Below are 26,029 nucleotides of genomic sequence, written 5' to 3' on the forward strand. Positions count from 1 at the left end.
TGAAAGTTTCATTTTCCACCGTTTTATTTAGAAAAGATGTCTCTAACCTGAGAACAGTGAGGCTGCTACACAAAGGGAGCTTGCTTTCTTTTACAATTTTTTTTTTTCATGTCAAAGAAAATGAAAAGAACGGCAAAGAAAAATCTAAAGAAATCGCACACAAATGACCTCTCATTTGTGAATGTTCCACCTTCTAAAGCAAATATTTAGCTCTTTACATTCTCCTCTCTTCTGACTAGAGGTGTAAAAATAAAAGACGTAAAAAAAAAAAAGAAATTCCTACTGCACATCCGTCACTCAACTTTGGCTGAGAGCCTTGTTTCTTAGATGAGCCACCTGCACCAGATCTATTGGATTTGAGTATAGTAGCTGTAGCAGAACAGCACTTTTAGATCACAAGCTGTTAACTTACAGAGTCTTGGACGTTTAAACGTGGTAGCCGGCATGATTTTGCCAAAGGTTTCAGTATTGGTTTTGCTTTGCTGGATCCTGAGATGTTGATACAGGGGAGAAGCGACCGAGCTTTAATGAGCCGCTCCAACTCGTAGCTTTGTTCCCCCATTTTTATTCCTACTGCCGCAAGCAAGCAAAAAAAAAAACAAACAAAAAAAAAAAAACACATCATGTATATTCATTAAAAAAAAACAAACTTGTCAACAGTGTTAATATTGAATTGAATCACTGGTACAACCAGTTAGATTTTCTTATGGTTCAGAAAATGGGAGTTTCCATCTGGATTGTTCTTGTTTTTCCTGGAGAACAAATCATGCTCGGCTAAAAAAGTGTTAACACGACTTCTCTGCACGCTTTCTTCGTAGTAAGCAGAGTCTTTGAGCGCTGCTCTCCAGGGTGCTTCGCTCTCTGCACGTTGAGCTCCACCTGAAGAGTTGCACCACCAAAATAGGTGCAAACATCTTGCAATAAAGCAAATGGGGAAACATTCCTGCAAAATCTGAGACGCAGCTTAATCATATGTGAACAAAAAGTAAAAATAAACCCACGGTACCTGAATATGGTTTGGCAAAGGCTTGTACTGCACTGCTCTCCAGCTAACAGTCCAAAGTGCTCAGTTGGAAATCGTCTGCTTGTTCTGCTCTTGCATGTTTTTTTTTAACTTAAATACAATTTAAACAATCGGAACTTTACAAGTGATTTGTTTTGACTTTCTTCAATCAAGCAAATGCCCAACATTTCAAGTATACCCCGCTCTTTTTTTTTTTTTTTTTTTTTTAAAACCTCAAATCAAGCTTCAAGATTGCACACACTTCATGGTAATAAGTATGACGGAGGGCCAGCATGGAGTTAATGAGTTATTGATTGTTGACTCCCAGAAATAATCCGCTCTAACATTCTGTAACATCTGTATTAAAACATGAGAAGTCGTATTTTACATAAATCTGCCCGGAGGCATCGGCTCGCACGGCTCCTCGTTTGTCTTTGGATGTAGGTAAAATGTGTGTGTCACATTATTCTCGTCTTTCGGAATCCTGTTTTGCAAACTTTTGATGTTTTCTCGCTTTTAAAATTCAGCACGTTCCTCTGGGGGCGAGGGGTTGGGGGGTTGGGTCGTGCATGATTTTCACCGTAACTGGTCTCCGTCAAGTCTTCTGTCAGCAAGCAGACTAATAAATTATACGAGCTAAAAACAACTTATTAATACAGAACTCAAAACCACAAACAGGATAAAAGCAGGAACTATGACAAAATTAAGAATGGCGAGAAACGGGAACTCGCAAGAAACAAACTTAGATAACAAAACCCATAGTCCATTAGTGAGGCTACATAAATACTAATCACAGGATAAGTTCAGCAGAGGTTCTCTTTCATAGCTAGTGCTGGTGCAGCACTCCGACGGAGGTGAGAGGACATGTTTTCTTGGAGTACACTTCTACTGAGCTGCAACGGGTGGTTATCTCGATAGGACCGGAACAGTCAAGTGCAGCCGCAAACGGCTGGTGAAGGGTTCGTGACCCGGAAGCTGGAGAAGGAGGCAATCACTAAAGACAAAGTGACTCTCCAACGAGTCTTTTTCCAATCGTCGCGTCTGCTTTTTCTCTCCTCCCCCTACAGCAACAGTGACACGTTGCAAGTGGTCGGTGCTCCTCCCTGTTGCGTTTGTCTCCGTTATTGCGGCGGCGTCTCTCCGACGGTCTCGATGCCGTGCTGCTGGAGCTGCGCCCGGAGCAGCGCGTTCTCGTTCTTCAGCTCCTCAATCTTAAAAAAGCAAAACAAAACAAAACAAAAGAAAAAGGAGAACAGAGGAATTTAGATTGTCAACAAAACGTTGTTGTAGTTTAGGAATTTGATTCAAAACTGAAACCCTACAGGAAACGGATCCGTTACACTCAGTGGAAAATCCTGAGCGTTTATTTCAGCTAATTTTGGCGACTCAACTCTAAACTCAGTTTCTCTGGAACAAAGAATATTAAATTACACACATAAAAAAAATTTCATAAATATTACATTATGGGCAATGAAACCATAGGGGAAAATCAGCACAGTCACTGTGCTCAGAAATATCAATAGAAGTTGAGCAAAACGAAAATCTGTTGCAGAAAAAAAATTGAAATAAAGGAGATAACAGCTATCAAGGGTTTGATTGAACATCACAAATCATGATCTGTGCCTGAAACGCTTAAAGGCTACAAGCTTGTGAACATCCACACCTGAATCATGGACTTCACCAGAAGTGCAGCTGAAATAATTAACTGATGATTCCATTACTGAAAGAATCATTAACCAATTAATTCATTGGCAGATTCATTGTTAATCTTTATTTTCTTATTTACAAAGGGAATTGAATTATTTTCTCGCTTATATCCTTTAGTATATTTCTAATCAGAATGTGTCAAGCCGCCACACCCCGACAGACGCAAAAAGATTCTATAGATTTTTTTTTTGCGTCAGAAAAATTGATAGAATATTTGACAACGAAAATAATCGCTGGTTGCACTCCTAATCAGAGTGGCTCTGCAGGAATAAGGAGAAAAAAGCCTGTGGGTCTTATTTAAAAAATTCAGTTGAAAATATATATATTTTTTCCATTTCATCTGGGAATCAAAATCCCACAGCCTGGTGAGAGAGTGAAGAGGTATAAAGTTTGCAATGTGAAGTTTCTACAGTCAGCGATGAATAAGGAAATCCATGTCATCTGCTGGTGTTGGTCCAGTTCCATCAAGTCCAAAGAACAACCGGACATTTAGAGCACTTCATTTATGCTGCTATAACGCTTTACGGAGATGCTGGATTCATTTTCCAACAGGATTTGACATCTGAACAGGCTGCCAAAAGTACCAACACCAGGCTGAGTGACTATGATGTCACTGCGCTTAATTGGTCAGTGAACTTGAACTGAGCAAAACCCAGTAGAGAATCTATGGAGCATTATGAAGAGCAGGGGTGTACAACCTACGGCTGCGGAGCCACAAGTGGCTCTTTGACCCCCCATATGGCTCTAAATAACACAGGATAAAAATTAAAACTAACCAGTTGATAGTTTTACATTTAGATATAATAACAAATGCCGTTTTTAAACAGTTTTCCAGTATATTTCTGTAATACTTGCATTACATTTTCACAAAGAATTATACAAAGTATTAATATGTTTTTAGATCTGATTTCCCTATTTTATTTTATTTTTTACATATTTATCTGTTCCACAGAATAAAATAGAAGAACCGCCCTTTTTGCTAAATCTTGTTTATTTTAAATTCTAAACAGAAATCAAATTGTGGTTCTTTAAAAATGACAATTTTTCTATAGATATCTAAAGTTTTAAATTACGCTCTTTTTTTTTTTGTAAGTCATGTGACATTTGTGGCTCTAAATAAGTTTTATTTTGTTGAGCAGAGTAGAAATGTCTCTGTAGGTTGTAAAGGTTGCAGGAACCGGGTCAAGAGGAAGATGAGAAGCACCGGGACCAGATAAGCTGAAGGGCAGTGAAAGCAAGCAGAGCTTCCTCCTGACCCCAGCAGAGCCACTGGCTGATCACATCTATACGCTGCACTGATGGGAGTAATTCATACAAAAAAAGCCCAAAATACTGAGAGCATTTACTGTACAGAACATGAATCTAGTTTTCAGTGGGTTAAAGTTCTTTTATTTTCTGAGAAACAAAAATTTGAATCTTCACGAGCTGCAACTTGTAATAATCAAAATGAACTGAAATAACTACCTGATATGTAACACTTTATTCAATATAGAAGCTTCACTTTTTCAATTGAACTACTGATATAAACTTCTTCATGCTAATCTATGTTACTGCGGCCCATCTGTAAATGCAGCTCGCGGTTTACAGCAGCTAACATTTTATTTTTTTTCTATTTGCGGAGTTAAACTGGCTTATGCTAATGGGAGCGCAGCTTTGTGGAATACCTGGGATTAGGGAAAATTCATGCAGACCTTTTCAAAGACACCCCCCTGTCCAAAACCCGCCATTCTGACTCAGCACATGACAGAGCAGAGGATATGAGGCTTTGAGCACTGGAATAAAAATATATTGCCAAGCGCCTTGCAGGCCTCGGATTCAAGGGGAGACGGGCGAAAAAAAAAAAAAAATAGCTCCAGAATTTCCGAATACTTTCAATGCATTAGGATGCACTTAGTTCTCACACAGCCCCTGAGTATATCATCCCCACTGCCTCTGAAAGCACTGATGCCAGGTAACACTTCTCATTATAAGAGTGCAAACTCTTTGATCCTCTTTGTCAGCCCGTGATGATTAGCTACACAGCCTGGAATCCCAGGGGGTTTGTTTTGGAGAAATGAAGATGCACATGGGGCTGGGCTGGATTTCATGCTTCTGAGACTTTCCTGCTGAATGCAGCACCAAACCAATCTATTCAGAGCGGCGGCAATCTTCACAGCCACATATGCAGCCCGCTGCCGCTGACTATTTGTGCGCAGATTTTATTTATCTGCTACACCCCACCACCTCAAAAGAAGGTTTTGAATTATCATTCATAGGTCCTTTCTCATGTATTCTTGAGCTCATTGAGACTTCGCTTGATGCCACGTTTGCAGGCTCGAAGCGAGGCCCGATATCAGTACCTGCTGCCTGCACAACTCATTGTCCACTTGTATCCTCTCCACTTCCTTCAGACTCTCCTGCAGTCGCTGGTTGCTTTGCCGCAGGTCACGGATGTAGTCACAAGCTTTTGAGAGGATGCCTCCTTTGCTCTGAGGGGGACACAACTGCAGTCAGTCACATGGCTGAAAGACAGAAATGTAAAATGGCTGCAGGGAAAAAAAAAAAAAAAGTCAAGAGCGAAACGGCTTACCGCTCCGGTCTTGGTGCTGTCCATAGTGCAGTCGGGTATCATCTTGGAAAGCGTGACGATCCAGTTATTGATTTTGTCTCGTCGTCGTCTTTCGACTAATTAAAGGGAACAGGGAGAACACAGCAGAAAATTTAAAAAAGGCATAAGCTCCACATTTATTTTCTACTGAAGGTAGTTTTTGCCTGAGGAACCAGATTTTTCTTTTTTCTTGGATCTTTTATTAGATTTCAAGCAAACTGACCAAGTTCAACAGCTCAGCAGTACCCTCTAGTGGCCCTTTACAAAATAAGTATGATATCTGCTCTTGTAATAACATATTATGACAGGGTTTGGTGACGTTCTTTCAACAGAAAATGCTCCATTAGGCCCTTCGCCACCGTCAGCTGCATTGTGCTGGACCATCAGACGAAATCAAAAGCCACAATCATCGCTAATTACCCACCTTCATTATGTTGCGCTCGTCTTCTTTCATCTCGTGGCGTTCGGGGTCCGTCCATTTTCCTGCACATAAAATGGAAATAAAAACACTTTTCAAACGCTGGCGCATCCCTCATCTCCGAGCACCACACAATCAGGTAGAAATCCAACACCATCCCCCAAATCCAGCTATGCCTTACCCTATTATACGCAGCATTCTTCAATGTTACCTTGCAATTCAAAACTAATGTAGGAGCTATTTTTACCAGGCCTCTGAAGTTGCTTGTGGTTGGGAAAACTTCGGGATGCAGGGCCATGTGAGGCTACGCGTGCAGCTGTGACGCACCCGCCCGTAGCCTCGAGCCACTTAACTGGAAAACTGAGACTGGGCCAAACTTGTGCTGCCTGTTCTGTTCCCAGGTGAGGCCCAAAGGGAGGACACTGATCTATTAGTGCTTAAAATGACTAAGAGAGCTGCTTTCTGCTGAAGTTTGGGTGTTTGGAGACCAACATAACGGCCTCGTGTCTCTGTATCCTGCCTCGGGACTCTGCTTAACGAACTCACAGAGACATCACTGCCAAAGCTTTCCAATTTGCAGTTACGGTATGAAAGGGCCAAAAACAGACACACGTTATCTTACGTGTTATTTTATAGTGTCTTGTCATTTGACTTGATGTCGGCCGCAGGCGATGGTTGGCTTTGGGTGTGGTGAGATTTTTCTGCGTCGTTGATTATACGTTTAAGATCCCTATTCTGTTAAAGATTTGAGAGCAAATTAGGCCCATTGTTACGTATCCTCCCACCAGTGGGGGTAAAGGGCTTTTTCACATAGTCATGTCTTAATTTACACCAATTCTGTATGGAGTTTTTGTTTAGAACAGATCAAACCGACCAAAGCACAACCCAATAATGTTTAGCAAACTTTATTTATATTTAAATAATTTTTATATTTGTGATGACAGGTCAGAAATGGCTTTTTCTGAAATGCCTCCAAACAACTGCTTAGAGTTATTGACCCAAAATGCCCTCTTTACTGCTGCTTATAATTTTTTGTGTCCTGCTTAATGTGTGTGACGGTGAGTTAAATATGAGTCTTCCCCAAAAGAAATGAGCCTCTGTGTCACATTATATTTATGCCCCAGAGAAACAGAAAGTTGTGAATTACAGATTAGTAGTTTGTATAAATTCTTAACACAAAAGCCTCAGAGATTAAGAGTTATTAATAACTGTCCCAGCAGTGACTTTGTCAAAATTTCCTTCATTGAATAAATGCACTCAAATTAAGTGGGAATTTTCTTCAAATTTCATTGCGAGTTTTGACTTCTGAATTTAAAGATTAATTGTTATCAGGGATGCCAACAAAATGGTTTCCGTTCTATATCAACAGGATTTAGCTGAAAACTGGATTTAGCTCAATGGTTCATTTAAAACAATAGAGGGATAACTGTGTGAATAACTAAGTGTGCAGGCCCAGAGGAATAACGATTTCCCCTTTTTTTTTCCTACACTACAGAGCCACACATCATCTTAATATCCCTTATGTATTGTTTCCACACAAATAAAGACAATAATAAGAAACACAGCCTCACTGCTGAATCAGTTTATCCAGATTATTAGTTAAAACAAGTTTGCACAGCTGTGCACATTGGTCAAAGAAATTCATTTTTAATTCTCCTGCACCACTGGTCCTCTCTTAACCAAGCAACGGCCTTGACACTAAGACAATAAATCATAAAATGAGACCCTACGGACAGCAGTTTGGACTTCTAATGATTGCAATGGATGATTTAGGGGATCAGCTTTAAGCCCTTGGCGGTCACCAGTGGTCAGTAATATGTGAGGTATTGCAGAAATGCCAAAGAATATATTTTACCTAACATAATTTATGAAACCAATACAGACAGGTCAATGAAATACACTTTTTCCAACAGTGTTTAAGAAAGAAACGTCAAAAACTCTCCATGTATTTCTCCCACCAACTTCAAAAACTAGGCTAAATGAGAACAAAACTGCACTACAACAAAGGAGCACTTAGAAACGACACTAAAATAGTGTGGATCGAGCATTTGTTTCCAGATGGAAAACAATGACCCACTTTCTAGGTCCTAATGGAAAAATTTATTTGCCACAAGCACAACTAGCAGCAATGGATCAGGGTCGGCATCGAACAAATTATCTGTGTCTCGTACATCAAGAGCTCGGAGAATCACCGGGGACTTATAGATGAGAGGGGGGGAGGGGGGGCAGAGACTGAGAGACCTTGAGCTGCTTATTTCCTTCTGATCTTATTTGATTAGTTCATTTGCTGTTTAAAAAGAAGAAAAAAAAGGAGTGCGGGAGAAATGTGGAAACTGTCCTCACCAGTTTAAACCTTCATGTTGCAGCAGCTCGTTTTCATCTCTGCGAACGGCAAATAGGGTGGGAGGTTTTCATTCACTTTGTTCACATGTCAATCATACTGTTGGTTAGTTAGCACAAATATATCTGTTACACTTTAAATCGGTTACAGTTATTACTTAGGAGGGAATAAATAGGAACATACATGTCACAAACAGGAATCTAAAGACGGAAATGACATATTCTACAGTTTATTTACATAAACTCCAGCATGGTTTGTTCTTTAATCTTGGCAGTAAAGCAGTGTGTCGACGCAGCAACATAAAGCAGAGCTGCTGTCAGGTTAACAAACTGCTCGGCCCTTAAAGATGCCCATCAAAAAAAAAAGAAAGTACATCTTTGAAACATCTAGAGTTCTTTGAAAAGACTGAAACACATAAATATTTATTTTCATTCCATTACACACATACCGACAAGTATGTGTGTAATTTTTACAGAAAATTGCAAGTATTCATACCCTTTGAGCTGGATTTGAGACCATTTTTATGCGAGATGAATTTTATGCGATAGACCAACATAAAGTACTACATAGGTAGGAAAAGAACACATGGTTTTTAAACTGATCTAATTTCACCCAATTAATTTAAAAAGTAAAAAGGAAAGATGGCCAAAGCCACATACAGGACAATGTTTGGGGAGGCGACCCCTTACAGGACGCAAAAGACTGGAGGTGGGTGGAAGTTCCTTCAAGTTGGTCAAAAGCTCGAAACATACCAACAATGGTATAATGGTTTGAATCAACACTCATGTGTTAGAATGGCCAAGTCGAAGTTCAGATCTAAAACCTAAATATGTGCAAAACTTGTAGACATACCCAAAAAGACTTGTAACTGCAAATGTGGTTATGCTTACTTAAGGGGTTTAAATAAGGGAAAAAATAAGACAAGTGTGCATCTATTTGCTTCTGCTTAACAACTGTGTGTTAATTTGTGGTTGACTATCATATAAAACCCCAATAAAATGTACTGAAGTTGATGGTTGTAGTGTGACTGCATGTGAAACAGCTCAAGGGGTATGGATATTGTAGTAGCCAACTGCAAATATTGGCAAAAGAAATCCTACATGAAACTCCTTTGCTTCTGATCTTCAAAAGAACTAACCCAAATTTTAAATGTTGAAAGGTTAAATTTGGCTAGAACAAGAATATTCATTTAGCTCAAAGCAAACCCAGTTTGATAAAGAGTCATGTGTTCAGTATGTGACCAAGAAAGCTAATGACTGAGTTGGCTTTTACCAAACAACAGAAAAATCAAGCTACTTGAGATTCAATAATCTTTCAATTCCCAGCACTTATTAACTAGTGCCAATGTGTTTTTGGCAGGAAGTGAAGCCTCGTCTTTTAAGTAAGCATCTAAATTAAGCCAGACGCAGCCTGGTGTCACTTAATTAACACGACAGTCGCTGTTTGAGTGACCCTGCTTATAATCCTAGTGACTACAAATACCAGCGTGTGTCCAACAGCGGAAGATCTTCTGAGATGAATCTCGTTTGATGCCTGATTATTGTAAAGTGCGTTGCTTTCAGAGACAGACAGGCAGTATGGGCCAAAACTGAGAAAAGCAGATGAAGAACTCAGACTAAATCATAGCGTTTAGCAAAAATTAGGTAACAGAAGTCATAAAAGCGATGATTTAAGATTTAAACTTCTTGATAAACTCACACGAAAAAATACCTCTCTACTGTCCATTACATCACTGATGCTGGGAAATTTCAACTCTCCCTCTACAGCCTCCTCCTGCATCAGAATTTGTATTACTTGATTTAGGCCTCTTTGTTTATTTGATGTGATCACATCCTCTGATGATATGCATGTTAGACTGATGGATAGAGGCTGTTGATTTACAAAGAAGCCTGAATCAAGGCCTGCAGATTCACCGTAGGGCTTAATGAAAACAGTCGAAATAATGCCAAACTCAGACGGTTGAAGTCAAACTGAAGACTACTTTGATCAGGGCATTCCTTTAAAGGAGGAGAAAAAGTTCCGATGTGATGTTATTGAATGAGAGGACATACTTACGCAGGGTAAGGCTGCGTGCGTGGGGCGATGGTTCGCGGTGTGCCTGTCTGAATGACATCAGGGGGCGTCATCATCACATAAAACTGACCTGCAGGAGTTATACAAGGATGGTTTTTTTTAAAGTGAGTAATCAGCTTCACACTTTAGAATTTCTTGAAACGGGACATTTTCTGTTAAAAACAAGAAGAACAAACCCATGTCACAGACCTGTGGCACCAAATCTCGCGACATTAAAGGGTCGTATTTTCTAATCCAAATGAAGGCAGTGTGACAAAGTGCTTTCTAGTTACCAACAGCTTGTTACTTGATCTAGTGAAGCAAATTTAAGCTGATAAGAGAAACGCTGGATGTGAAGGTGGATGCTTTCAGATGACAACCTGCTATATTTGAATGTAATTGATTTGAAGCAAGAATGTCAGTAGTTGTTGAGTTGTGCCTGTATGTGGACAAAGTTTACTAATAAAGAGTTTTCCTCAGGATGGCTGACGACACCCACACACACACCGGCATTATGAGGGCTGTCTGTGGCACCGCTTTGGCACCCAGAGGACGAAAAACAGAGTTATGTACAAGAAATAAAATCTTAAAGGCTGTAAGAAAATATGGCCATCCACTAAATCTGGATAACCAAAGTGAACTTGACATGACTTTACATTCTTAAAGGCACAAAACTAAAAGGGCCGTTTCGGTCTTTAAAGAATCTGGGCCACATTTGAAGATCTAAAATACTTAGATCAAAACGATACTTAAGATTCTTTAGAAACACAGACTGAGATTTATAAAGGCTTTACTCTTAATGGTTAACACACAAAAAGGGAGAACTTTCCATGTTTGTTTTCTTTTCTGCCATTTGGACCATGATGAAATTAGGCAAACATAAAACTTATTATTTATGGACTAATCTGGATTATTCTACGCAGACTTTTTAAAACCCAGTTTTGGTTAACATGTTTTCTAACAAAGATTCAGTTTTCTCAAAAGTATTCCTCTTATGTTAAACCCCTGATAATACGCCAAGCTTAGTAAAACATTTCAAAACAATAAGATTGTTTTTCTTTCCCCAAACTGTTTTTAAATTCTTCTCGTTCTCACTCCAACCAAAAGGCTGAACCTCTTGTGTAATAAACAGCAGAGGAAACTCGACTTGTATGGAACTGAGGTAGTTTGACTTCTGGCTCAGTCGAATGATGCAATACACAGTCTTATGATAAAAATAAAATAAAATCAGTTTATGGATGTGCTGCTGCATGACTTTGACACAATACATTATCAACTGCTTATGGGTAAAATGAATCAAATATGTTTAATGACTCAGGGCAAGTTTCAATATGATGCAACCTGTTAGAAAGTCCATTTTTTCAGTATTTCTATAGTTAAAAATCCAAACCGAGTCACTATTAGTTAGCATTACCGTATTAAAATCAATATACATTTAGTTAACCCTACAGCATAGTGATGGCAGAAATGTGCAAATTAGAGGCTGAATTTACCAGAACTAGTTCATCTATGTACATCTTACCATTCTGCTGTAGTGAGCAAAAAACATTTTAATTTAAAATACCTCTCAACTTAACCACAGCATATATTTCTCACTATCTATTTAAGGATGAAATAAACAATTTAAATTTGTTGCACAAACTAAAACTGGGCAGAATGCCTGGATTTATTAGGCACAAATCTTTTTGGATCCCAGTTTGGGTGTTTTTACAATAAAACAATCCATAGTCCAATGCATTCTAGACAAATAAGAATTTTCTGAATAAAACCAACAGAGTTACAATCACCATAAATGGTAAAAAAAAAAATAAAAAAAATAAAACAGCAACCAGTCAGTCATTCCTCAATAACAGCCCACAGGATCTAAACCTGCCCGATTTGCACGCGATAAATAGATTTATTGCACATAACGGAGCTGAATGTTTGGTCGCTCAGTTACTAATGTTCTGTACAGCTTCAAAGCAAAGAACAGGAACCCATATCAACAGATTTCCTCACAAGAGTCATCAGCAGAAGCACATTAAAATCACACAACGAGTTAATACAGCAGGACAACAACATGTGACCGTGAGGATGAAGCCGGATGGTAGCATGTGACAAACAAGCGGTGACTAAATTGCAATCGAGGCTTGCACATCAGAGGACACCGCTTGTGGTTTGTATATTGCCTTTATTTCCCCATTTATGAAATTATCCGATTCTAAAATGATATGCCTCCTGGAGACACATGGGATCACATTAAAGCTGGAGGAGCCGTGGCAGAACGCCTGAGCCTGACCAAAACATGCTTTTCAAACACTCACTGAATAATAACAGATAAAGCATCTTTTCGACTCTCACCTTCACTGCAAATAAAGCCATAGCCACAGCATGCAACAAATGTGAGACTGGAATTTGCATCTACAGCATCCTGCTGTATTTTAAATTAGCCAGAGCTTTAGAGATAATGGCTTATTTAGATCTACTAAGAGACAGGATGTTATTCTGGCTTTAGGGTACTCATAACGAGCGGCTTTTGTAAAAATAATGGCTTAATTAGCCATGTAACTCTGATGTGCTTCAGCCCAGTGGAGACCGAGAGTGAGAAGTGACTCACCCCCCGCCTGTGTGAGGGTTGGGTCTGCAGCGGCCTGCACTGACACGGTCCCGTCGCTCACAGCGGTTGCGGGGAAGTAAGCGAAGCGGGTCTCCCCTCCCACTGCCTCTCCTGCTGGGCTTCCTCCATTACTGAAAGGGTTTTGGATCACAGCCTGTGACAGAAAAGAGAGGAACAGAGGGAAAGGCATGAGCGAGTGGCAATGGAGCAGTCACAGCAGGTAAACGCACACCTCGTTCTCTGTCAGACTCAATACCGGTGTCCCTCCTGCGGGCCCCCAAGGAAGACACAGAGCGGTGTGACGGCAGGGATAAAGAGCAGAAAGGAAGCGGCACAGATCTCGTTAGTGGCGATAACAACAAGGTCAGAGGAGCCGCTGGTGAACTGCAACTGAGATCAAGTTAGGTATATTCTGGTTGGAAAAGCCCCAATGACTGCTAGAAATGTTGCTCTTACTGACATCTTATTCTGATTCTAACTTAAACTTCTGTCAAATAACAAGTGAATAATGGCCCATTAATCTCTTGAATATAAGAACAAATAGAAGAAACGATTGCAGTTGAAGCAAATAATCGGATTAATTGTCATGAATTAATTACTATAATTGTATTATTACTATTAAATAATTGTCAACTAATTTAGTGGTTGATTAATTGTTAAAATGCGTATACAGACTCAATAAGATGGCCATTTGCTAAAACAACACACCCAGAGCAGTAGTTAAGCCAAATCTGCACCCAAAACATATACTTGTTTACATTTCAGATAAAGAAAAGAAAAGAAATCTGTAAATATGTTCCACCCAGACTCAAGTGGCATAGTTTTAGCTTCACCTGGTTCAGGTTCTGACGAAATAAATCTCATTTTAAGTCCTTTTGTCCACTTATTATAAATCAACTCTACACTACCATTTTTTTTATCCGGTTAATCGTCAGAATAATAGGTTACTAAAATAATCTTTAGTTGCAGCCCTGAAAAAAAAAAAAGTTCACAATGATTATTGGTTCTGAATTGTTACTTTGATTATACTTGTATTACTTAAAACTATATAGAGCTTTTCATTTGGAGAATTACTTGCTGATACCGATTTCTGATTTTCTTTAATGTCGACCTATTCCACGTGTTTGTTTAAACAAAGGAATAAAATACAAAAACAAAAATATCTCGCAAGTTTGTTAATGGAGACAGTAGCTTATGATTCCAACAGAAGATAAATTAAACACATTAATTAATCCGTAAAATTAAAGATAACATTGCTTCCTATTTTGTCAAGTTGCCTCTGTTTGTAGTTTGCTCGAAACAATAATTATTTGGCGAAACAAGCCCTGTTGTAATGTGTGAAGCCCACCAGCTGTGGATAAGCAGGGGTCAGCGGGTTAATTGAGGAGGGAATGGAAACTCCCTCGTTCTGCTACTCTACATGCAGCTCAGTCAACAGGTAGCAGACAGTCCCTGTACTGTAATGCCCACAGGTGGAAACTGCTGAACAAAAAGCAAAGCAGGAACTGCTGTGAGCGACTTGGATAAAATCAGCTTTATTAAAGAAACTGCTTCAGGTGAGCTCGATAGTCTACAGTGATGATTTAGATTAAGGGAATTCAACGCATTTTTTTTCTATCTTCAAATATAATAAAGTCAGCAGTAAATGTGGAAAAGATATTAAAAAAAGCCCTATTTGAGAAAGTCATCTAAGGTGTGCCATTACTAAAAAAAAAAAAAAAAAATTACAAGTTTCACTTTTCATTAACGTCTCACAGTGCAGAGCAAACCCAGAACCTGCTGGAAGGACTACATATCCCTTGTAGCCCCAGAAAACCTTGTGATTCCCAACATAAACAAGAGTGAGGCTAAGGAAAGGGGAGTCTTTGTTTTCTTCCTGGATCTGTTACCCTAGCAACCCTATGATGACTAGACTGCAGGATGGGTTCTCAATCACTTGTTTTTAATTTTGTGATAATTTTGAATATTTGTCACTGTCTCTGAATACATGACACAAACAGGATGTGAACATTTCAGAAGAAAACTGTCCAGTCTGAATATCAATACTTCCACCTCACAGTTCCTCTGATTAAGAGCCAGTCTTGGAGGTTTATTTCGCCAACCTTTCGTCAAAGATTTCTTTTATTATTTGCCCGATTCCAACAGGTCAGAGATTCCAACAACACACCGATAGCGTATACATAGACGAAATGAAGGGGAAGGATAGTTTTGCATTAGTTTTAGTCTCTTAATAAAATGCTAAAACATAATTTTTTTATAATGAAAACAAAGGATACAGCATTTCTTGTAAAGCCCTATGTATTACCAATTTTATTTGTTCAGGAAAAAAATAATGGTTGTGTTACCTGAGCCACAGCCTGAGGAGCCCCAGCAAAAGCAGCTGTTGAAACGACGCTCACTGCTCCTCCTGCATCCTCTCTTCCATCAACGTGCTGGTCGGTCACCTGGACAACACGATACGTCACCTTTGGCACAGAGACACAAATTAGTGAAGTCGAGCAATTAGAGCAGACATCTATCATATTTTAATTTTTTTTTTTTTTTTTTTACATTTTAGGTGTTCTGAACACAGATAAGAAACCTCACCTGGCTCGCTGCTTTGTTTATCATTTCTGTCTCTTTAGGTTAGCCAAAGCCAGTATCTGAAATCGCTGCTCAAACCTCAGCAGTGCACGGATCTCATCATCCCACACAATATGCTTACGCCTCAGAATGTGCCTGATTTAATTTTAAAGGAAGCCGTGAAGAAAATGAGCTCGTTTGTCTCAAGAATCGCTATTTGTATTCCTCCATCATGTGACTGTCCTGCTGACTGACATGTGACATTTCCCCCATGCCAATCCCAGACCAGACTGGAATCACATGACTGCTCACGCTAGACCTGTTTACGCCAAATAAGCCACATGGATGACTGACTTAATTCCCTCCAGTGGAGAAAAAAAAATACAAAAAATACATGCATATCACCCAAAATATGAAAAAGCCCTCTTCGACGTTTTTCAAAAACATATTCACCATTTCCAGATCCATCACTAACGAGTAAAGTGATGCAGATAAGTGGATAGGAAAAAAAAAGTGGTAATCGTCACATTGGACTTCTGGGAGCCAGTGAAAGAAAAACATTTATCTTCCTTTCAGGCAAATTAGCCTACAACCCACCTGACTCAGAAATATGGGACATGAACAGCTGATCTGACCGGCTTGTCATGAAAGATTTTCATGATATTTCCAAGCGCCCAGAAATTTCTTGGCGCAGTGGATGCTGCAACCAAAATGACATCTCTAGGAGTGAAATTACATTTGAAAAACATTTAAATAGACAGTGCCTGGTTCCTTTTTTAAGCTTGTGTAGCGATTTTTTAGCTAAAACGGGTCTTTTGTTCCATTTTTACACTGAAGGATGATTTGGAGTTAGGAGTCACGAGAATCCTCAGAAACTTCTCATGGTTTGGTGTTACAAAGTTCCAACTTTAATGTAGCCATTAGTTAAAGCTCAATCGGTGAAGATTGATTTCATGGTAAACAGATGTGAAGTAAATACATTTGTATTCTGTCCATTCATGTTTTCTCAAGCTCTGTAGTCATGAGGAGGTGTAAGAAAGGTTTTATTCAACAATAGGAATTTGTCAAGAATCTAAACTTCTCAACCATTGTGCTTTTAAAACATTTCTCTCTACTGATGGGTTTGGTGTTCTTAAAATGCTCCTCCAGGTTTTATCGCAGATTCTCTAATAAATTTAAGCCTTGGCTTTAACTAGGTCATTGAAACACATTAATAAACCATTCCGTTTAAGAAGCTGCAGTATACTTTAGACTTGCCAATATGCTCGAAACTTTTGCTTCAACAATTTTTCTTCTAAAAATACAATGTGTGTTTTTAGCTCCATCTAACTTCCCATCAACTCTGACCCTGAAGATGAAAAACGTCCCCGATGCACAATGTTGCCACCAGGATGTTTCAAGGTGAGAAGACGTGTGTTTGAGTCGACGTGCAGTTTTAGTTTTGCCACACATAGCGTTTTGCATGTAGGTCAGACAGTTTAATTTTGCTTCAACTGACCGAAGCACCTAAATCCACGTGTTTCCTGTTACCCTTTATATCTTGTGACAAACTGCAAACGCAACTTTTAATGGCTCTGTTTCAACAATGGCTTTCTTCTTGTTGCTCTTCAGTAAAACTCTTCCACCGGATCTATGGAACTCTGACCTTTTTCTCAGAATAGCATTCTCTTTACCCAGCTAGCAAGATTACATGGAGAACCATGTCTTGGTAGGACTGCATCAGGAGTCTGTAACTCCAGTCCTCGAGGACCAGTGTCCTGCAACTCTTAGATGTGTCTCTGCTCAAATAATCAGGTCATTAGCAGGACTCTGGAAAACCTGACTGCATACAAAGGAGGTAATTTGATTGAGGTGCCAGGATACTGGCCCTTGAGGACTGGAGTTGCAGATCGCTGGCCTACATGATGCAGTTTGTCCACTAATGCTCTTTTGAAAGTCTCTGAGACCGACATTAAATTACACAAAACTGTTGTCAATTATAGACTGTGCAACTTTTAAAGACGGTTCCAATTAAATTTATTAATAACAGAGTAAAGCGAAAACGACAAACTCACTCCACGCTTGCAATAAACCATGCATCGCTTTCCTAAAACTTTACAATTTTTACAACTTCATATTTGTCCATCACACGAAATCCCAATGAAACACCTCAGGGTGGTAATGTGAACATTTTCTTAGCAGGTAGGAATACGTTCACATTGCACTCTGTTTAGAACATAATGCTTCTGATCAAGTCCTTTCACCCACCTTCATCAATATGCTGCAAACTACCTAGTCACCAGAGACAGATTTGAAATTACTGGAGTCAAACTGTGCCCCTATCTGGAACAGACGCATTTTTCTGCTCTTAATACCAAGATGTGTTTGCCATCAAGAGCACTTTAAGACTTTCTGAAACTGCCACTGGAAGGCAGAAGTCACCTCAGTGTCACTGATTGATCCATAAGGTACCTACCTGCCCCCCCTCCGTGCGAAACTGATATTGGATGTTGTGGTCTCCAAATGCTGCAGCCTGCTGAACACTGGCTATTGTGACAGCCGTCTGCTCTTCCCCTGTTGTGTCTTGCAGTGAAAAAAGAAAAGGCAAACAGCCAGTGGTTAATATAAGAAGAGCAAACAGAACTACCAAGAGGTTAATGGAGCTGTAGAAAAAGTTCTCCGTCTTTTACATAAAGCAAAGAGGTATACAGTGGAAACCAGATATTAAAGAAGACGCATAAACATTTTGTTTTTCACTCTCTCAAAAATAATGTAAACTTTGTTTTAGCCCAGCAGGGATGACCAAAATTACATCTACTTAATGAATACCAGAAAAAACGAGACATATATTTTTAACAATATATTTTTTTAATTTAAAAGTTTACACATATTAAGATCAATAAGACTTTTATCAATTTAGTGAAGCCAAGATGATGACACTATAGCTTTGTACGTTTCTGATTAATTAATTAGAGAAGACATGCATCCTCACTGAATGTATTTTAAGGCAACACCTCCAAAGACATCCTTCCTTGTGTGAAATGTAGGGGGGGGGACAAATCTGCCAGGATGTGAGGAAAAGAACTGTGGGCCTCCACAAGTCTGAGTCATCCTTGGTACCATTTTCAGATTCCTCAATGTGCCAAGTTCATCCAAACAACTATATGCAAGTATAAACAGTATTAAAATATCCAGCATAGTGTTCAGGAATATTTGTTCTATGTTCCAGAGATGAATGTGCGTTGGTATGAGCGAGTCAAGCCCTGAAAGGGAGTGTCGTTTTCTAGAGTCAAACAAGTTCAGTGAAACAAACTGGGCTCAAAGTCCATTTAGAGATGATCGCCAAGCCTGAGAACACCATAACAACAGTGAAGTACAGGGATGGCAGCAGCATGTTGTCCGAGTGATTAGCAGGGAGAAGGACGAGAGCACTTCACAAAACAGATGGCATCATGAAGAAAGATTAGTATGTGGAAATATTCCAGCAAAAAAGTTTAGAGAACAGCCAGGAAGGTAAAGCTTGGGTACAAATGGTTTTCCAAATGGGCAGTGACCCTAAGCATAGTAAGTACATTGCGATTACAAAAAGGCTGAAGGACAACAAAGTCTATATTTTGGAGTGGCTATCAGAAACTCCTGATCTCAGTTTTATAGAACATTAGTGGGCAAAGGCGAAAAAAGTGACAACCTACAAACTTGCCTAAGTTACATGAGTTCTGTTTGGAGGAATGAGCCAAAATTCCAGCAAACTATTTTGAGTTGCCTGCGGAAAGATAAAATATTTGAGCCAAGTCCTGAAGTTTTCAAAGCATTTCTATCAAATACAGTACTAAGGAACTTTATGTAAACTTCTGAATTTGGAGCGCATAAAAACCAAAGTATTCCACAAATAAAACTAGCTTTAGTAATGACCTTAGTTTGTTTTACACCGTGAGAAGAAAAAACCCCATCAACAACTGGTTTCGAATTCGTAAGCAATAGTTTGGCCTAACCTATACCATTATTCTTTATAAAATTGCTTTGATATTTGACACACATCACTGCCAGTGCAAGCCAAACAAAAGCTCACCCTCAGATGCCTGGACAGCCTCTTCTTCTTGCTTTTCTTGGCTGCAAATCGAATGCAAACACAACTCAGTTTTCAGAAATTACGAAGTGGTTAAAATGTTTCAACGATCAAATAAACATAGTATACCACCCTCAACTTCTCCTAATCCAAACCCATGCAACAGTCCCGCAAACCAACAATGCAGTTTTACAGAAAAATCGAACCTTGCTGTGGTTTCTGTTTCACTTAACGGCTGACAACAATATTCAGCGTTTTAGTTAGCTTAGGCTATCTTTCCTCCTGAAATGTTATTACCTATGTATTATGTTTTCTTGCAATACACCACTTGTATCTTTGAGTACCACTTGTCAAATAATCTCCTTAGAAGGTCCTCCGCCTTAGTTGCTAACTTAAGAGCAGTTCTCACATTAAACTGTTTTTGACAGCAGTTTTTTTAGGGTCAGGCCTTGCTAAGCGTACTAAACTAGCTGTGTGTAATAGCATGTAGTTGCTAGCCTGTCTCTGTTAGCCATTTTGAGTGTCCCGCTTACCTTGCAGTGTTCAGACTCTGTTCGAGCATATCCATCAGGGTGAAAATAAAAAGTGATATTCGGTGTCACAGACGGAGAAGGGAGTGCTGATCACGGGAACAAACACTCGGGTCATGTGAGAGAGACAGCCCAGGACACGTGAGGTACAACTCGGTGTCGGAGTTAAAATGGAGGCCGCTGCTGCTGTGGGTGAGATCGAGCAGAGGTGACTCCGCCGGGCGGATATAAGCCGCTCTCTGAGTCAAGGCGTTTTAAGCGCTGCTTTTGTTTTCATTTATTGGTATTTTTCAAACGTTGGCCTGTATTGATAAAAATATAAAGCTATTAGGAATTAAATAAATAATAAAAAAAATCTATTTTGTTATTAAAAAACTTTATCATAGTTAATACGTATATTTTATAATGACAATATTCAGTTTTAATCTCTTGCAATTAAAGCCAGTTTTACATAATTTTCTGTCTTAATCGAAGATTTCATAAATGTATTCATACACTCTCCCATTAAAGGACATTTACAACAGCACAAATTTTTCCCTTTGGATCAATAAAATAATTTAGAATTTTAATTTTAGGAATTTAAAAGTAACTTGAAATATAAATGCTAGATAAATACCATTTTAAGAAATAAAATTTTCTGTTTTTAGGCACACTTAGAAATACTTCTGTTGTGCTTTACTCAACTCTGTTGTTTAGAAATCTGCTATTGTCAGATTTGTCCTAAATTATATTCACAAACTGTTTATTTTTATTTACCGCATTCTATACAACAAAATAAGAATCAAACCAATTTGTGAAAATATATAGGCTATTCTATTCTGATTCGCGCTATATTAAAATTGTTTTGATTTTGTATACACTTTTTTCCGACTCATTTCCTTCTTGAAAATTTCGAATGAAGCACTCAGCACACATTTCAAAATTAAAAGACAGATATCTGACTCATGCACAGCTATTATTTAATAAGTATAAGTACAAACTGTAGCATGGATTACAGTAAAGTCAAACACCATTCTAAACCGTGAACTTTGCCCCACATAAACCGGAACCTTTCTTCTTTTGGTTTTCTATGAGACATTTGATACATGAGCACCACAATTAAACATTCTTCTTGAAATTGTTACCGTAGTTTTAAAAGGTGGGGAACTCTGAGTATCTGAGTATTATTTTTATCACTTCTGAGCAGATTGGGATTATCCACCACCCAAAGTGAAATAACTATTCTTTACCAGCCGAACATTGAAATCCTAACACTATCCCGATGAACTCAGCAACACGACTAACCGTTTCTTAGCCAATCAGCACTAAGGAAGATGTCGGAAAGTTGCGTATGATTGGCTGAAATGGTAGGCGGTTTTGATGTACGGTGGTTTCACCGTGAAATAATTCCGGTTTGTCCTCCTTGAGTGAAGGTGCACAGCGGTGACTCTGTGACGGTGGCAGTCTCTGATTGTTAATTGTTTTTTGCACAATGTCGGGCCGTGTTCTTGTTGGAGTAAAGCGCGTCATTGACTATGCAGTTAAGGTAAACAGTCTTCTACTTTTCCAGCTGATATAATTTTTCTTTTTAACAGTATTTTAAGTGCTTTAGTCATTGACTCTGAAAGCTAATGTTAGCCTACCAATATCTATTCATTTTACTATGTGTGTTTACTATCACCTGCCTCAAAGGTTATATGCTCAAATTGCAAGACTCGAGAGCAGTTTACATTGATTGTGGACGCAGCCATGCTCCCTGTCATGTTCATATCTTACAATTGTGTAATCTGTACCTGACTGCATAGTTTGTTTTCCCAGGAAGCAATTTCTGAGTATTGTTATTACATTAAAATATCAGTATTTTCATTTGTTATTCTCTGGGAGTTGAAGCACAGGAGAACCAAAAAGCATGAACAACTACATGAAGTCTATGCAACTGCAAGAACTCTCCTGTTCCTGCCGCCCCCAGCAGGATCTCTGCTGTGCAGTTGCAGCTCCCTCAGTACTGGATCTGTGCAGAAGATCACGCAACAGAAGCAGTTTAGAAAATGTACTTTAGTTTAACTTTGTGTTTTACAAAGTAATCCAATATATTGATCTTTGATCATATAATTAAAATCTCATTCATGCTGTGAACTGGCAAACCGGTAGAAAACCGTCTTTGAAAGATTTTTCCTGTTTCAGGTCAGTCTGTTTCCAATCCTGTTTGATAGGACAGAACTTCACATGTGAACACGAATTACTGATCTCAGCAACACCACCTTAACAGGCTCTTCTTGACATGAATAATCAGCAGCCCTACTCTGAGATCTTAAAATGTAGAAGTGGTCCACATCTCAGCATGTTAATTTTTTTTCTCTCTGCAACATTCATCTAAAATAAATAAATGTTCATTTTAATACTTGATGAGGCGAAACTATTCGTAGTGATTTTGAATTGTTGTAGCAATACTTGACTAAACTAGTCTCACCAAAGTTGCAAATGTGACTTCTTTTACTCTTTTTGTCTGAGAAAATGGAATGTGTGCTTTCTTGATCAGATTTGGTGGATTACTCCTACTGTGTGGAAGCTATTCAACGTCTCTCTCCTGTTATGTTTCTCTTCAGATTCGTGTAAAGCCAGACAACACTGGTGTTGTGGCGGATGGCGTGAAGCACTCAATGAACCCCTTCTGTGAGATCGCTGTGGAGGAGGCGGTCAAACTGAAGGAGAAGAAGCTTATTAAGGAGGTTGTGGCTGTCAGCTGTGGGCCACAGCAATCACAGGTGGGAGAGATGTGGTTAGATTTTACGCCCTTGAATTTGGTGGGGGTTTATTTACTTGCATTTTGGTCAAATTCTTTGTTTTTGTTCAAAAAATTTGAAATTTTTCCAAGTTTAGGCCTTGTCTGGAAAAGAACTGCCATTATCGAATGTCAGACGGTGAAGATCCGTAACTTTTCACATTTCACCACATTACAACCCCATTACTTCTCTGTACTTCTTTAGGATTTTAAGTGATAGACCAATGGAAAGTTGTGCACATTTGGGAAATCAAAGGGAAATGATGCACAGCTTTGAAAGTGTTTTACAAATAAAAATTTAAAAAATGTCTTTCTGTTAAGTTCCCTTAGTAAAAACTTTGTAGAAGCACATTTTGCGGCCATGAGAGGCACATGTGTTTCAGAGTTGGTCTAGAAAATGACATTTCTCCCCCATTCCTTTTTGGAAAATGTTTCTGGCTCAGATTAAATGAAGAGCTTCTAATAAAATGTTTTTCTTGCCACAGGTCCTCAGTCTGATTAAGATCTGAACTTTGACTGGGCCATTTTAACACATGAATATGTTTTAATGAACACATTCTTTTTTTGAAGCTCTGGCTTCATGTGTAGGATTGTATCATCTTTCCATCAACTCTTACCTGTTTCAGTTAATGTCTGAAAAAAGACATTTCCACAGGATGATGCTGCCATCACCATGCTTCACAATTAACATGGTGTGTGCATTGCTATTTATCTTCCACACATAGAACTTTGTATGCAGGTAAAAAACTTGTATTTTGTTTTATCTCACCAGAGGACAAAACAGAGATTATTATGGCTTTCTTTCAATAATGGCAGTGATATTTGTCACTTTTCCATAAAAGGTGGGATTTTTGCACAGTTCTCACTAATACTAGTGCAGTAGCACATGTAGATGTACATTTAAAAAAAAAAAAATTTTAGCTTGCTGAATCTAATTACTAAATCCCTATGTTTTTCATCAAGCGTGTTTAACAGGGGTTACTTGAAACTGGCAACATAATTAGACTTTTAAGCTTGGATAGTAATAACAAGAAAATATTAAGTCATCTGGGAGAAATTAGCATAGGAATATTGAAAAGTAATTATGTCTCCTTGGTACAGGAAACCATTCGTACTGCTCTTGCCATGGGAGCTGACCGGGGCATTCATGTGGAAGTGAGCGGGAAAGATTATGAAACCCTTGGACCTCTGCAGGTTTCTAAAATTATGGCTGCTTTGGCCAAGAAGGAGGACGCTCAACTCATCATCCTTGGAAAGCAGGTCAAAGTCGCAAATTAATGTCCTACATATCTATTTTTTTGAAATCGTTTTTTTTTTTTTTTTTACTATGCAAATTTGGTTTACTTATGTAATCTTTGTTTCTTTCTTAGGCCATTGATGACGACTGTAATCAGACTGGTCAGATGACGGCTGCCTTACTGGACTGGCCTCAGGTAAGTGGCAAATGAAATACATTTTTAACAAATCCGTCTCTTATTTTTATTTGTGAGATTAAAATAAATCAAGTGTGTTGTGTCAGTGCTGAGAAGCAGGTTGGCTGCTTGTTCACAGGACCTTATCAGGTTGAGCAGAGACTGGCTCTGGTCAGTTAGTGCTACAGTGTTCCTGCTCAGATCAACACAGCTGCTCAAAGGCTGATTAGGTCCAACTTTCAGCTTGTTGTCCAATGATGATTTCTTTTTCCTTATTAAAGCACAACTTGCTACCAACATACATTTATTACCGTAGTGCTTTCACAGTAAACAAATCTGATGATTGGACAAGATTATTTACAGCTATTTATAAATCTGTGTGTGGGAGTAAATGCTTATTTATTTTTTATCACTTCATAGTTTATGCCCCAAAGAGGAGATGAGTAGGTATGTACAAGTAGCTTTGTAGTTCCACCTATGCACCAGCAGATGGTGTATAGCAACAACCGATTGACTTCTTCAGTTTTCACAGCACCTTTGTGTTGAAAGGCAGGTGTCTCTGTTTTTTGATGGACTAATTTTTAGCAGCGTTGTTCCAGTGAATATGTGCCGTCTTCTCCTTCTCCAGGGTACCTTTGCATCAGAGGTTACACTGGATGGAGATAAAATTAAGGTGGTCAGAGAAATCGATGGTGGGCTGGAAACAATAAAGATCAACACACCAGCAGTGTTGACTGCAGACCTTCGACTCAACACCCCCAGATATGCCACCCTGCCTAATATTATGGTAGGTAGCAGGAAGTTGTGTTCACAAAGACAGGAAAAATGCAAACATTGTGTCAGCCATTTTGAGTAAAGTTAGATAATGTTGCTGAGTGTTCTCTGTATTTCATTTTATAGATCAGTTAAAGTAAAATATGATTATACAAAGTACTCTCTCTGGAGAACTCGCACCACACTTTTCAGATTTTTATTTGTGAAAACCTCGTGTCGTTCTTCTTTCACTTTATAGTTCTGCACCCTTTGTCTTGGTTTATCAAATTGAGTATATACATTTTTTTCTAGTTTAAATCTTTTAATGCTAAGCATCACTTGTTTCTCACCTGTTTTAATCCAACTCTTATTTCTTTCTTTCAGAAAGCGAAGAAGAAGAAGATTGCTAATGTGAAGCCTGCAGACTTGGGTGTGAACCTCACATCAAAACTGGAGGTGCTGAGGGTTGAGGACCCCCCACAGAGGCAAGCAGGCATGAAGGTGGAGACAGTGGAAGACCTGGTGGGAAAACTAAAGGAATCAGGAAAGGTATAAAGGCTTCAAGAGGACAGGAGCACACATCCCAACAGTGGTAAGTTTTAGTCTGTTTTTTTTTAAGTAACAAGAAATTGGTGAAATATTAACTACTGTTCCTGTCTTCCTTATTCTCATTGCAGGACTCTGATGATTTAGGACTGTACCACATGCACAGGAACCGAATGAGTTTATGTATGTCTCGTCCTTCTTGTTTGCAACTATTGATCCTGAGCGTGTGCAGTTGGTACTAACAGGAGAAAATGAATACTGAGACTCACTGTCCTTCAGTCATACTATCCCGAAAATATATTTTTTATCTGCATTTTAGCAAAAGTAAGTGGTAAAATTCTAAGTAAACAGACTTGATGCAATAAATTAAACTAGACTAAATGTAAGAACTGTAGGAAGCATCTGAAAGCGACGCAACATTAGCTTTTCATCTTGTAATGTCGCCACACATGTTCAGAGGTGTAAATGGTATTTTGTAAATATGGACCCAAACATGTAGATGTCATTTTTTCAAGATCATTCTCAACTGCTGTCACTGATCTGTACAATTAATGTATCTATAGCTTGTTGTGGGACTGACTGGACAGTGTGTGTCAGCATATTCAGGCGGAGATAATAAATCTGAATTTTTACCGTAAGCGCCTCAATTCTTTGATTGTACAGAATATCTCCATGACAATAAAGCAGACATTTTTTTCATATTCAATGTGGTGTTT

The 26,029-nt window shown here is 38.8% G+C and overlaps 2 protein-coding genes across 5 annotated transcripts; one reads left to right on the forward strand and one right to left on the reverse strand.

Annotated features, from left to right (window-relative positions):
- usf2l (upstream transcription factor 2, c-fos interacting-like) lies at positions 1 to 19,984 on the reverse strand. Of its 3 annotated transcripts, XM_008431063.3 has the most exons (11): positions 19,845 to 19,984; positions 19,315 to 19,355; positions 17,722 to 17,828; positions 15,050 to 15,169; positions 12,705 to 12,858; positions 10,112 to 10,199; positions 8,059 to 8,097; positions 5,722 to 5,780; positions 5,280 to 5,374; positions 5,050 to 5,178; positions 1 to 2,214 (listed from the first exon to the last, which is right to left on the reverse strand). In XM_008431063.3, exons 1-11 carry the CDS (start codon positions 19,877 to 19,879, stop codon positions 2,125 to 2,127), a joined length of 957 nt encoding a protein of 318 aa, XP_008429285.1. In that variant the 5' UTR covers positions 19,880 to 19,984; the 3' UTR covers positions 1 to 2,124. The 3 variants fall into 3 exon arrangements, with proteins under 3 accessions (XP_008429285.1, XP_008429286.1, XP_008429287.1); XM_008431064.3 differs by lacking the exon at positions 8,059 to 8,097; XM_008431065.3 differs by lacking the exons at positions 17,722 to 17,828; positions 19,315 to 19,355; positions 19,845 to 19,984 and adding an exon at positions 15,291 to 15,588.
- etfb (electron transfer flavoprotein subunit beta) lies at positions 19,940 to 26,019 on the forward strand. Of its 2 annotated transcripts, none has more exons than XM_081616851.1 (7): positions 19,940 to 20,049; positions 22,427 to 22,585; positions 23,704 to 23,862; positions 23,973 to 24,035; positions 24,643 to 24,801; positions 25,152 to 25,359; positions 25,445 to 26,019. In XM_081616851.1, exons 2-6 carry the CDS (start codon positions 22,481 to 22,483, stop codon positions 25,320 to 25,322), a joined length of 657 nt encoding a protein of 218 aa, XP_081472977.1. In that variant the 5' UTR covers positions 19,940 to 20,049; positions 22,427 to 22,480; the 3' UTR covers positions 25,323 to 25,359; positions 25,445 to 26,019. The 2 variants fall into 2 exon arrangements, with proteins under 2 accessions (XP_081472977.1, XP_081472976.1); XM_081616850.1 differs by lacking the exon at positions 19,940 to 20,049 and adding an exon at positions 21,208 to 21,366.
- The last annotated feature ends 10 nt before the right edge of the window (positions 26,020 to 26,029 follow it).

This window comes from Poecilia reticulata, chromosome 16 (genome assembly GCF_904066995.2).
Source record: "Poecilia reticulata chromosome 16, P_reticulata-male-v2, whole genome shotgun sequence".
Classification (NCBI taxonomy): Eukaryota; Metazoa; Chordata; class Actinopteri; order Cyprinodontiformes; family Poeciliidae; genus Poecilia; species Poecilia reticulata.